Raw genomic sequence first — 14,437 nt, forward strand, 5'->3', positions numbered from 1 at the left:
GACCACTTTCCCATCTAATATAATTACTTTGACAAATGATAAAAAGAGCCACACGTGCTTTGGAAGTTCCTGACCAATGTGAACTTAATTGTGCAGAATCTTACGGAAAACAGAAATTCATATGTCCTCTTTTGGGTAATTCATAATAGATATTACTCTGCTTTAAAATTAAGTTGTAAATAAAAATGGCTTTTAGTACTGGTTTTAAGAGGTCAGATTAACTCCTTCACTTCTATTTGTTCCATATGTTGGATATACATGAAGAATTTATGGTAATTAATACCTGGTATTCTTTAGAAAAAGTCTCAGTAGATTTTCTTGTTTTGCATATTACTTCTGCAAACAGTATTAAACTATTTTTTAAATACATCATAAATTTCTCCTTATTTCATTAAGGAATTGACATGTCATGTACCGTACTATTATAGAATAGGCATCTTTTGAAGCTATAATAGTTATTTCCTGCTATGGGGAATTAATATAAATAGATCAAAAAGAGGGAGAGAATTGGAAAGGCAAAAGCCTTTTTTTTTTTTTTTTTTTAAACCAAATCTTACCAAAGTCTGCAAATGCTGACTGTCCAACCACCATCATATTTTGAGGTTTTTCCAATATAGTACTGACAGAGAAGTTTCCATCCTGTTAAATGAAGAAAACTTTGAATTAGACCATCTTAGTCCACTCATTTGTTAAATGTAAAACAAAGCATTCTAACTGAACTAGGGAAATAAGTAACTTCAGGATTTTGTTGTGTTGCACAAAAATTATTCCAATCTCCTGTTCCACTTTTATTTTGAAGCAAAGGAAACTCCTGTGCGTTGAAGAAGAAAATATGAATCCGGTATGCTTTCCTTGCTGTCGATTCTGGTATCTTTTACCATTTCATCACCATAATTTCAGAGAGTAATAATTTCAAGTACTGTGGACGCCTTTGGAAATATAAAGAATTATAAAACTAGTTCCTACCCTCAAAGAGCTTACAGTCATTTGGGAGATAGAATACAAGTCAGAAAGAAAGCTTTTCTGACGGTAACACATACACAGTATAAGTATAAAGACATGTTTTGCAGATTTTAAGGGAAGAAGATTCTTTCGGGAACAATTAAGAAAAGATATTGAAATGAGAGGAGAATTCCATTGATCCTTAAAGTGCCAATCCATCATCAACTCAAGTTTACGTTTCAATTAGAAGGGAAGCAAAGGATTACAACAGCAGCCACATGCTGACTGAGAAGCAGGGGTGCCTAAGCTAAACAGAAAAGGAGAGCTTATTAGCGATCCTCTATTTCACTCACTCTTTCCAAACAAAAACAGCACACATCTGACTACCAAAAACAATACACATTTCTTTAAATTATTGTCTTTCCCTTCTATAATTTTAGATTATTACACAAGAAAAAGAAATCAAAACAATGAATTTGAAATTTTGAGCTCTCAGGTTTGTACAGAGTTCTTATCACTGACCTCTCTATTTTCTGTTTGAGATACTGACTCTGATTCCTACATACTGTATACAGGATATCTGTATACTTTAAAATGAGTTTTTCCTTCTTTGTTCCTCTAAGGATACTGTAGATCTGTCTGAGTGAAAAAACGAGCACTGGTTTTCTCCCTTATGCTCTCACACAAGAATCAACAGACATAAGACTTCTGTGACTACATGTGGGGGATTTTTCCCCGCTATAAACAAGCAATCATTTCTGCAGTGGATATCACCTGGCAGTCCTCTAATTCCACACGTTGAGGGCTCAGTCCCCCAAATTATCCTAGACACCAGTACCCCACGTTATTTGGACCTCCAGTATTTCTGCCTGACCAGCTTCAAGTTGGGACTCACACCACCTACTCTTTGGATTCACAGCTGGAGTGGCTCGCAGAACTCTGGGAAACATGTTTACTGAGGATATTATAGAGGGTATTATAGAGGATATTACAAAGGATACAGATGAAGAGATGAGTAGGGCGAGGTACGGAAGGGTCACAGAGCTTCCATGCCCTCTCTGGGCACTCCACCCTCCAGGAACTTCCCCACCTGTTCAGCTATCAGGAAGCTCTCAGAACCTAGTTCTTTTAGGTTTTTAAGACGGCTTCATTATGTAGGCATGATTGGTGAAACCGCTGGCCACTAGTGGTTACTTTAACCTTCAGACTCTCACCCGTCCCTGGAGGTTGTGGGGAGGGGCTAAAAGTCCCACTCCTCTAATTATGTATTGGTCATTCTGGTGACCAGCCACATTCTGAAGTTATTTTGGGGTTGCCATCTACCGTTCAACTCATTAGCATACAAAAAGACATCCCTTTGGCGATTCTAGGTCTTTCAGAAGTTGTATGTTAGGAAATGGGGACTAACATCAAATATGTATTTCATAATATCACAATCTGCAAGTCGGTTTCTTAAGAAATCATTGCTGATCTTTACAGAGAAATGCACTGCTATAATAAAAGCACAAAACCCAAATGCTTGAGGACCATGAGTAAGGAAATAAGATTTTTCTTGTGACAAGCAATGTTCCAACCACTTTAACACTCCATTATCCCTGTGCAGAAACATGTTTCCCCTCCCATTATTAAATCATCTGATGTACTTTTCAATGATTTTCTACAGACATCTTATTTAGTAAGGGTATTAAGCCTTAGGCTTTCCCTCCAGTCTTACCTGGAACCTGAAACTGCATTAGAGATGTGTCAAAGTTGCCAAATCCCTAGCTGAACTGTCAAGTACTTTTGCATTTTAGAAAGATCACAGCATTGGCTGGGCGCGGTGGCTCACACCTGCAATCCCAGCACTTTGGGAGGCTGAGGCAGGCAGATCACTTGAGGTAAGGAGTTCGAGACCAGCTGACCAACATGATGAAACCCCGTCTCTACTAAAAATACAAAAAAAATTAGCTGGGTATGGTAGTGCACACCTGTAATCCCAGCTACTAGGGAGGCTGAGGCAGGAGAATCATGTGAACCTGGGAGGTGGAGCGAGCAAGTGAGCCAAGACTGAGTCATTGTATTCCAGCCTGGGTGACAGAGCGAGACTCCATCTCAAAAAAAAAAAAAAAAAAAAAGGAAAGACAGATCACAGCACAGCACTGTGTAGAGTGTATACAGTGTTTCATGAATGAATGGAAAAATCTCTCTTAAAATATATCAGCCTCCTATGAGATAAAGCTGAATGTCAACTCAATATACTAAATGGAAGTGAACAAATTACCCCACTGAAGGTCTATTAATTTTGGTAAATACATCTAGAATTATATGGATATAACCTCATGATTTATCTCCATCAAGAAACATTGAAGTAACAGCCTTCCATGTCTTCTAAGATGCCACTTTTACACTGAACATCAATAGAAGAGCAATGCCCACTTCTAATTGCTGGAGGAAAAGAATACATTCTGACCACAGTGAGAGTAAGCAGAACACATTATACATATGACAGAGTTGGGGGAAAAGACAACACTTTATTAGACAACTTTTCCATTATTATCATTACTTGTTCTTTACTTTGCTTAGCAGTATAGACATATATAACTTCATTTGCATTCAGATTACTTACATATTTAATATGTAACAAAATGATTTAATAAACTGCATCATCAATATATTTTATCTCAATAGATAACACATTTTAAAGTGTAGCACAACAACACTCATTTTCAAAGATGAAGCTGCTCTGTTGCTATTAATGAGGGAAGAGAAAGATGATAAATACTGTTTTCCATTTTGTACATATTCTGGGAGAACAGTCTGGTGCAAAGAACACCAGACTTGGAGGAAGGTGAGGTGAGTTCCAGTCCTGCTTTCATTGAAAAGTTATGTCACTTTGGGATAGCCACTCACTGTTCTAGGCTTCAGTTCTTCAGTTGTTAGAAGGGGTTAAATGTACTGTCTACTTGCAGAGTTCTGGAGAGGTCAAATGGAATGAAAGATAACAAAGTGTTCTGCAAAATGCAACGTATCAGGCACCTACATGGTACTGTCATAATGGCAGTCCTGTGCTTATGATTTGCAAGTACTTTTTTCACAGGCTGCCATTTGGTCCTCATTTACTCCACGGTCTGACTCTCTTTTTTACTTTTGGATTGGAATCTCCACCTATTGGTATATTTATATTCTTTAGTATGAGAGTAATTTTGCTATGAAACAAACAACATTACTTTTTTTTACACTGTGCTATTTTTTAAAAACTGATAAATAATAATTATACATACTCATGGGGCACAGAGTGATGTTGTGATACTTGTAATGTATAGTGATTGGATCAGGGTTATTAGCATATCCATCATCTCAAACATTTATCATTTCTTCCTATTCAGAATACTCAATATCCTCCTTTTTTTTTTTGAGATGGAGTCTTGCTGTGTCGCCCAGGCTGGAGTGCAGTGGCACAATCTCGACTCACTGCAAGCTCTGTTTCCCGGGTTCATGCCATTCTCCTGCCTCAGCCTCCTGAATAGCTGGGACTACACGCACCTGCCACCACACCCAGCTAATTTTTTTGTGTTTTCAGTGGGGATGGGGTTTCACTGTGTTAGCCAGGATGGTCTCGATCTCCTGACCTCATGATCTCCCTGCCTTGGCCTCCCAAGGTGCTGGGATTACAGACGTGAGCCACCATGCCCAGCCTCAATATCCTCAATCTAATAGTGGCAGGAGACAGACAAATTCCTAGGCAGATAGGGATGGGTCCCCAGTGAAACCCCACCTTCAAACCAAAGAAAAACTAAAGCCTGAATCCAAGCAGCCAGTTTCGGGTAAAGTCCCCAACCAGAGTGAGAACTTCCTTGATGCCTCTTAGACAATAAAATGGTGCTTTTTCCAGGCCGCCATGGACCAATCAACATGCACTCCCCCATTCTGAGCCCATAAAAACCCCAGACTCAGCTACATGTGGGGATTCCCTGCCTTTGGGTAGGGGCTGCACACTTCAGGTCCCCTCTCCACTGAGAGCTATTCTGTTGCTAAATAAAACTCTTCTTCACCTTGCTCAATCTCTGGTTGCCCACTGTAACACCCTCTTTAGGGCCCTGCAGTTGCTGGTGTCTCCAAATTTTTCAGGTACCACCGTGCTCCCCTCATCCAAACTCTGGCACCTAAGTCAGAAGCTGCTTGTGGTACGCCTGGTTGTGCCTCAGCCTTGCATGGAGTCGGTGCCTGGAGCAGCTGCCCTGCACTCACTTGCTCATACATTCCTCATCACGCGGTGCCTGGCTTGCCCACAGTGGGTGTGAGACTAGGGCTGGTAGCGTCAGCCAAGCACAACCTGCCAGGTCGCATGGGCAGAGCCAGCCCAGCGGTTGTAAGTGAAACTTGAGCAGAGGCCCCACCAGCGGTGGAGGTCTCTAGCTGGCGAAGTGGCACTGAAAAAATCCTGTGTCGATTTCCAGTCAATTCCAGTTATTTGAAACTATATATTATTGTTAACCGCAGTCATCCTGTCAACTGCAGTGCTATGGAAGACTAGAAATTATTCCCAGTTAGCTGCAATTTTGTATCCTTTGATTGCAGCATTTTTTTTACTGTGGTGTTCTTACCGATCTGCACTGTTTCCCTGCAATCGAAAATTCAACGAACTCACTAGGGGCTCTATTGCAGCCATCTCTTTACCTTTTCTTTTCCAAGTTGGTTTCTGGAATTATTGTGTACTAATTTCAATGACTTAAGGGTAGAAGGTTTAGAAACAGATTTCCTAGTTCAACTCTCAGCTCCACTGTTTGCTAGCCATGAGGCAGGAATAAGTTAGTCCTTCTTTAAGCATTCCTTGACTTACTAAAAAATGTATTTTTACAAGGATTTTGAGGATTAAGGAGATAATCCATATAAAATGCTCAGTATAGTGCCTAGCACACAGCATGCATTTAGTTAACGTTAGTAATAGTGTGGTAGTAGTAGGAACACTAGTAGTAACTACTGCTACCACAACTACCAAAACCACTGAAGCAGTTAACCCACACCTGTTGACAAGGAGACTTTCTCCCATTTTCTGCTTGAATTCCAACCAAAAGTGTCATGTGGTAGCAAGTAGCCTTTCATGGATGACTACCAATGCTTTGGCTTTCATGTTTAATATTTAATGTTAAAATTGCCATATTTATAAAGGTAAAAACTGACCATGAAGCAGTAATGACGACTGCATGTTCCTATCTTTATTCATGTAAAGCAATGGTTCTCAACTGAGGCAATTTTAGTCCCCTGAGAACATTTGGCAATGTCTGCAGACATTTTTGATTGTCACAACTGGGAGGTGGTTACTATGAACTAGTGAGAAGAGGTCAGCGATACTGCTAAACAACCGACAATGCACAAGACAGTTCTTCACAGAAAGAATTATCTGGCTCAAAATGGTGACAGTGCCAAGGCTGAAAAATTCTGACACAAAGGGTGTCCAAGGATCTGGTTTTGCCATTCTTAACTCTTTCTTCATGACACTTATCTACTTTCTTCCTTGAGTTCTGTTCCTACATTTCCAACCACTTCGTTGTCTCTGTTTTTTGCTTTTTTAAAAATAATTTTAATATAGAGATGAGGTCTTGCTGTCGTTCAGGCTGGAGTGCAGTGGTGCAATCATAGCTCACTGCAGCCTCAAACTCTTGGGCTCAAGCAATCCTCCTGCTTCAGCCTCCTGAGTAGCTGGGAGACATGTCTCTATTCTAAAATAATTTTTTTCCTGCCCCAAATTAGTCACTTCTTTTGTATTTTTCTATTTCTCTCTCTTTTTTAAAAATTTTTTTGAGATGGAGTCTTGCTCTATTGCCCAGGCTGGAATGCAGTGGCATGATCTCACTGCAACCTCTGCCTCCCAGGTTCAAGCGATTCTTCTGCCTCAGTCTCCCAAGTGGCTGGGATTACAGGCATGTGCCACCACACCTAGCTAATTTTTGTATTTTTAGAAGAGATGGGGTTTCACCAGCTGGCCAGCCTGGTCTTGAACTCCCAACCTCCAATGATCTGCCTGCCTCAGCCCCCCTAAGTGCTGGGATTACAGGTGTGAGCTACTGTGCCTGGCCTCTACTTCTCTTATTGCTCACCAGAACAAAATGTAAGTAAGCAGTGTGTTAATGGTCATCCTGTATTCTCATATCTAACCCTTCTTGTCTATTCTCAACATTTCCTTCTTTAATCATTCATCTCTTTCCCACGTTATTATAAATTCCTCCTAAATTTATTATAAACTTTAATCTCTCCACCTCCAGATGTTGCATGCTAACCTATCTGATATACAGTGGCCAATTTAATTGTAATAACGAAGGTTCTATTAATCTTATTCTCAGTCCTAAAACAATAGCTTCTCAGTAGACTTTTAAGAGATCAAATTACTTAGTTTAGAGATCAAAGCTCTTGCTGATCTTGTATAGACTAATTTTTCTAGTCTTACATTCTATTATCTCTTTTATGTTCTGGCCTAAACCAGCCACTTTCCACCATCTGGATGTGTCCTGTGTCTCCTGTGCAATTCCTTGCCTGCCTTTTCCTCTTTCTTTCTCACTTCCAAATCACTAAAATCCTTTAATTCATACTAGCCATGTTGAATACCACATCCTTTTTTTTTTTTTTTTTTTTTTTTTTCCCTTTCGAGACAGTTTTTTGCTCTTGTCGCCCAGGCTGGAGTGCAGTGGTGCGATCTCAGCTCACGGCAACTTCCCCCTCCTGGATTCAAGTGATTCTGCTGCCTCGGCCTCCTAAATAACTATGACTACAGGCAGGCACCACTATACCAGGCTAATTTTGTACTTCCAGTAGAGAAGGGTTTTCACCATGTTGGCAAGGCTGGTCTTGAACTCTTGACCTCAGGTGATCTGGCCGCCTCAGTCTCCCAAAGTGATGGGATTACAGGTGTGAGCCACCACTCCCGGCCTAAATACCATGTCTTTCTTGAGGCCTTCACTGATAATTCTGCAACCAAATAGAAGCAACTGCTCTTTGAATTCCTGTAGCATAATGTGTATATCATCATACCAGCCAGGGTCATCCATACATCCCAGCTCCTAGTCTACAAGCCCTATTCACTTCTGTATCTGCCAGAGCACTACCATGGGGCTGTATAGATAACTGACTGATATGTAAAAAGATTTGTTGCAGCTTTCGTTCTTCCACTCGCTAATGTGGTTTTATAGGCTTTGAGGTTTCTTTGGCCAATTAGTATGCGACTGCAAAGTCGCATAAAATGAATGATGATCATTCATTTTATGAAAACCACACTTTACCTATACTAGTTAATTCTGAATCTACTAATGATGAACTATTGTTACTGTGGAAACTGAGCAAGATTATCTCCTTGACCAAATTTTGGTTAGGCTCCTCTGAGAACTCTGCTTAACTTATCCCAACCACTGCCCAAGTAATTTCCCTTCCACTGACCCCCATCCTGCTCATTGGTTAAAACATCCTGATTTTCCTTGTTGTATCTGGCGGTGAGTCCAATCTCTTCCCCCTACTGCAAAACCCCACTGTAGGAGCCCTCTCAAAGAAAATCTGCCTTACGATCTTTAACAAGAGTTTAAAAATACTTTTTTTTTTAAAAGTTACTTACTGACCCGGTCACTTTATAAGAACAGTCCTTAGTCCCCATTTCCTAACAGCGAATTTATTAGTTTTCTTTAAAGAAAACAATAATAAAAGACCCAATCAAAATCGATTTTCTTCATCAAGAATCTTCTCCTATTGAGTTGCTTCACTCCATTACGTTTAATTCAGCCTAGACTGAAAGAACCTCATATACTTAAGGGTGCTTCATTATGTTCTATAGATATCCTACCTATTTATAATGAGGCTTCCACCGACCCCCAGATACAAGTTAATCAAATACACCTCTCATTTCCTAATACTACAAGATTCATTTGTGGTAGCAATGAAAGACCACCTGCAAACAAACTTCCCCCAGCAGTGGGGACTTAATGTATGGCAGTCATAAAAATATAGCAACCATATTTCTATCATCAGAAAAACAAATATAACTACATTTTTTAAAAAAGTAGTACATTAGTCTTTTTTGATTTAAATGTCTTACTTTCCCTTGCCCCATTAAAAAAAAAAAAAAAGAATCAAATTGCTGAGCTTAGAAGTAGTCGGAAGCTCTGATCTCGTCTAAACAAAGCAACCCCCCATTGTAGTTTCCTTCCATGAAGAGATCTGAGTCATGACCAGCATCACTTACCATATTATGAGGCATGGCTAATAATGAGTCTCCTTCCATAAGTTTGTGCTTTACATTTCAAAAATTTGCTTATTTTTTATCAGCATTTTAATAAAATTTATAAAAGGTTACGGGTTTAATTTGGATTGAATAAAATACAATCAGGAGTTGCAGATGGGAAATCAACAGACCTAAAATTAAAATTCGATAAATGCCTACTGCATGTCAGGCATGATCTTCACAAAGATCCTGCGAAGCAGAGGCTCTTACGCCAATTTTCTGTGTGTGGAAAGTGGGGTTCGATACTTGGCCAATACTTCACGAATATCACTGTGATGGCCAGTTTTGTCTGGTAATTAACCCATCACATAACTCACATCAAGCTAAAAGTAAAATAAAATCATGACATCAGTTTGGGAATCTTCTACTTAACAATTTAAAAAAACAAAACAAAACCCTATTGGGAAAGATTTCTTAATCCTAGTCAACCTGGCAGTAAGTTTGGTGTTTGTTGTCTTATTTCTTTACATAAGCCTAAAGGCAAAGGGGGAAAAATTAGTCTTTCTAAAATAGTTTTTTTCATAAACCATCATGCTGACAAATTAAGTGACAGTAACCTCTCTCAACAGCTGACAGCATAGCAGGGGTCCTGTTAACATGCACATTAGGGCAGCCTGATTGGTTTAATTGGCAGTCATGCCTAAAAACCTGCAGAGGAATTGATGCTGAATGAATCACTTCCTCCAGCAATATTCAGTAGTTTTGAATGCAGCAATGCAACCAAAGGCTCTTAAAGGTTTCTATTTATTGTTGAAATCAACCAAGTGATTATTTTCATTTTATTTTCTAAAATTGTGTGTTTTACTGAAAGCCATCATTTTAAAATGCTTCAAAGAAAAGATTTCTTACCAAATTTTCCCATATCTCAAACTGGAAGGTACTAGAGGTGGCATTCAATGTCGTCAGAAATAAATCTACAAGGGAAAATAATAAAAACGTAAAGTTTTGTAGTCTTACTGATGTGTACATTTAAAAACAGAAAAAAACTGCAATACATTAAAATAATATGATTCTACTTAAACATATTTTAAATTATATTTTAACAAGTTTCATCCCATCAAAAAAAAAAAAAAAAAAAAAAAAGCAGATGACCCTGTATTAAAGAAAATGTATTTAACAAGGATATTTGGTATTAGTCCTTCAAAAGCATTCCTTATTTTCAAGAATAGTTATGTGTAGCACTTTTTAAAATCGTATGCTTTTCAATCTTTTTTATTCCAGAGTGTACTATATTTTTTAAAACAGATATTCTGATCACAATCATATTTGCTTTCTCACCTTGAAAGCAACACTTACCTATATATTATAGTTTTCAGCATTATTTTAAATCACAGTATTTCACCATCCAAAAGTTTTTGCACTCATGTTAAATGAACAATAAATTATGTTTCAAATTTTCAGTAATAGAATTGTCTTCATAAATTCCAGCTAACAAAAGGTTGTTTTATTGAAAAGTACAATAATTTTAATAAAATTTCTTTGGGAAAAAAAAAAAAAACAGGTTCACAGTCAAATCAAACATCCTGTTATTGCAAAGGCCTATTACTGCAAATAAATCTATTCTAGTAGCAGCATTTATTTATTTATTTATTTTATTTTTTATTTGAGACAGAGTCTCGCTCTGTCACCCAGGCAGGAGTGCAGTGGCACGATCTTGGCTCACTGCAAGCTCAGCCTCCCACGTTCACGCCATTCTCCTGCCTCAGCCTCCCGAGTAGCTGGGACTACAGGCGCTCATCACCACACCCAGCTAATTTTTTGTATTTTTAGTAGCGACAGGGTTTCACCGTGTTAGCCAGGATGGTTTTGATCTCCTGACCTCGTGATCTGCCTGTCTCGGCCTCCCAAAATGCTGGGATTACAGGTGTGAGCCACCGCACCTGGCCAGCAGCATTTACTATGTTTGCATCATGGCAATTTTACTTAGTGAATATATAAGGTATTAAAATGATGAGGTTGCTTATAGGAATATCAAAATAACAGTACTATTTTATGCTTTAAAACACAAATTACTGGCCAGGTGCGGTGGCTCATGCCTATAATCCCAGCACTTTGGGAAGCCAAGGCAAGAGATCAAGACCAACCTGGCCAACAGAGTGAAACCCCGTCTCTACTACAAATACAAAAATTAGCTGGGTGTGATGGCGCATGCCTATAGTCTCAGCTACTTGGGAGGCTGAGGCAAGAGAATCACTTGGACCCAGGAGGCGGAGGTCGCAGTGAGCCGAGATTCTGATCTCCAGCCTGGCGACACAGGCAGACTCCGTCTCAACAACAACAACAACAACAACAACAACAACAACAACAACAAAATTATTCCAGAGTAATGTGAAGGCCATAACTACTAAAAAAAAAAAAAGGTTTTTTTTTTCCTTTATTAGATATGCTCAGAAAACGATCATTCACATTTTAATGTGTTTTCTGTAAGGGTGTCATATGAATTTGATGAAGCTAATTTATCTAATACTTGTAATAATAAAGATTTTCATGGAATCACCCAAAAGCTAAGGAATTTATTTTTATAATTAGTTGAACTCAGAACTCCTCATTCCAAGTGGAACCATTCTTTTGTCCATGTATCAAATAGCTCTGTATTTATTTCCACAACAAGGAAAACGCTTTGCCTGTAGATATACAAATGTAGTTCTCTTTGAACGTGATTTATTTACTGTTACTCATGCATTCCCAATGATGTGTTACTTCCAAAGTCATTTGACATCATTCCTTTTCTTTCAAGATGAAGGGCAAATTCCTCAGTTGTTATGTGAAGGCCACCTTACCTACCTTTCCAGCCTCAATTTTGTGCTACTCCCTCACAAGAAGATTGTGTTCAGACAGAGCGAAGTAGTCACCAGATTTTATCATGTTTTCTGACATCTGTTTGCCTCTGTACGTGTCATTCCTTGTCTCTGTAGTGCCTTTCCACCTCACAGCCACCTGGTGAACGGATTCTTCAAAACTGTCTGAAATGTCCTCTTCCTTCCAGAGTTCCTTCCTCTCCCTAGACTAATAGCTTTCCCACCACTGTTATTCTCCTGTGCTACCTCTGTCATGGCGGTGATTACAACCTACCATGGTATTCTGGCTTCACATCTGTCTGTCGGCTCCCTGAGGGCAGGAATCATGCCTAACAAATTTTTCTATCCCTGCTGTTTCTATGAGCCAGGAAATATAACATGTTCAAATGATTGTTGGATAATTATGGACAACATGCTATATGTATACCGTAGTTCTTGCAAATTTGCTTGGACGTCTAAAAATAACTGCTTTATTATGTCTTTAAATGGAAAGTCTTGGAAAAAGAAGGGTCTATGTTAAAGTGTTTCATTAAAAATAATCACACTGACTACTGTAGTAAGTATCTTTAAAAGGTGTTACATTTTTATAGCATCTGAAAATGTGAATAATCAGCATAAGAAAGTGATTAGGGATTAACAGCCAAAGAAAGTTCTAAGAATCACTAAGGGAGGCATGAGTGCAAGTTCTGAGCTACTTGAAAGAAGTAAAACCCGGAAAAGGGGCAAGCATGCTACTATATTACAGGTGAATTTATTCAAACTGAAAATATCCAACTTTTGAAACTCTTAACCCATTTGAAAATAGAATAAATGTGGAGACATGTTTTCAACAAGAAATCAAAGGCTTGGTGTCTTGATAAGGCAGTTAGCATCATGGGATTAGAAGAATGACTCTGTGACCATATATGGTTAGGATATGGTTAAGGGGGATAGTTAGAGCGAGTAGTGTAACTACCAGCAATTTATTGCCACTCCTTGAAAAACAATTAAAAATTTTTTTTTCCACTGGTGTTCTATTAGTCACAATCTATATTTGCATAGAAGGTGAAAATTATGCCCTGTTCTTTCATGCATATTTAAATAATTTAGGAACTATAACACACAATGCTGATTGTATTGCCATGGCTTCACTAGCTATTCATTAAAACTTTGAAAAGTAGTAAAGCTAGATGAGGGATTAGAAGTATCTTGTAAAATAGATTTTTAAAAAAATCTCGTTTTACTATTCAATTATGTAAAGGGGCCATAGAAAAAGTAAATGATTCATTACATGGAGAAACAAAAACAGAGAAAACTATTAGTAATTAAATATAAAGAATCATGCCTCAGACTTTGAATGAAATGGGAATGAAGAAACTCCTAGAAGAAAATTTTTAATCAATGAAACAATAAAGTTCTCACCCTCTCACATGGCTAAGAGTAATTCACAAAATAAAATTAAGGAAATGTACTGCAGAAACTGTCATGGATATGACATGCCACCCAGATGCCCTTTTGGGAATTAAGGATTTATTGTCTCAGCTCCTAGAAATATTTCTGGTAGACAATCCTAAGTGGTTAGCCCTCTTTGGAACAACTTTGGCTGAAAAGGAGCTACCTTGCAGAAGGTTGCATCCCTTTCTAGGCTAGCCTGCATCCAATCAATGGTCAATTTGGAGGTACAAAGGCTGGACTCACTCACCACTGCTCAGGACAACTCTACAAGGCAATTCCACATTCAGAGCTCCCCAGGGGTCACTTGAGGCTTTTACTGACACTGAATCGCAGCCCAACTCTGTTTCTGTCTCATGCCTTCCACTGGTTTTGACTATAAAATGAAACTTCATGCCCGTGAATCTCAAAGTCTGCTTCCCAAGAAACCCAACCAACAACAGTTGATACCAAAAGTGATCTGAGAAAACAGACACTAAGATGAGATTCTGGACTAGGCATGGTGGCTCACACCTGTAATGCCTGCACTTTGGGAGGCTGAGGCGGGCAGATCACCTGAGGTCAGGAGTTTAAGACCAGCTTGGCCAACATGGTGAAACCCCGTCTCTACTAAAAAGACAAAAATTAGCCAGGCAGGCGTGGTGGTGTGCACCTGTAATCCCAGCTATTCAGGAGGCTGACGCAGAAGAATTGCTTGAACCCGGGAGGCGGAGGTTGCAGTGAGCTGAGATGGCACCACTGTACTCCAGATTGGGTGACAAGGGCAAGACTCCATCTCAAGAAATAAAAAAAAGATGAGATTCTGTAGTTGGATCACCTATCATGGGGCAGGCAATATGGGTTCCTTCACTGGGGATAAGGCAGAGACAGCCCCCAAATAAAACACCTTTTCCCCCACTTATCTTTTACTGTTGCTGTCTTGTGACAGTATTCTGGTGAGAGGAAATCCACTAGTGGGGGTGTGATACTTTTTTTTTTTTTTTTTTTGAGAAATATGAGGCAGACACTAATGCTAAGGACAGGG

General features: G+C 39.0%; 1 protein-coding gene across 1 annotated transcript in view; it reads right to left on the reverse strand.

Moving 5' to 3' along the window:
- The window catches only part of ITFG1 (integrin alpha FG-GAP repeat containing 1), a 295,294-nt gene that overhangs the window by 194,174 nt on the left and 86,683 nt on the right, over window positions 1-14,437 (reverse strand). Inside the window, exons 7-8 of the mRNA XM_005591846.4 lie at window positions 10,034-10,098; window positions 558-639 (exon numbers count right to left, since the gene is read on the reverse strand). Of these exons, the coding sequence (XP_005591903.2) occupies window positions 558-639; window positions 10,034-10,098 (147 nt within the window). The remainder of the gene's footprint in view (window positions 1-557; window positions 640-10,033; window positions 10,099-14,437) is intronic.

The sequence above is a fragment of the Macaca fascicularis genome, chromosome 20 (assembly GCF_037993035.2).
Source record: "Macaca fascicularis isolate 582-1 chromosome 20, T2T-MFA8v1.1".
NCBI lineage: Eukaryota > Metazoa > Chordata > Mammalia > Primates > Cercopithecidae > Macaca > Macaca fascicularis.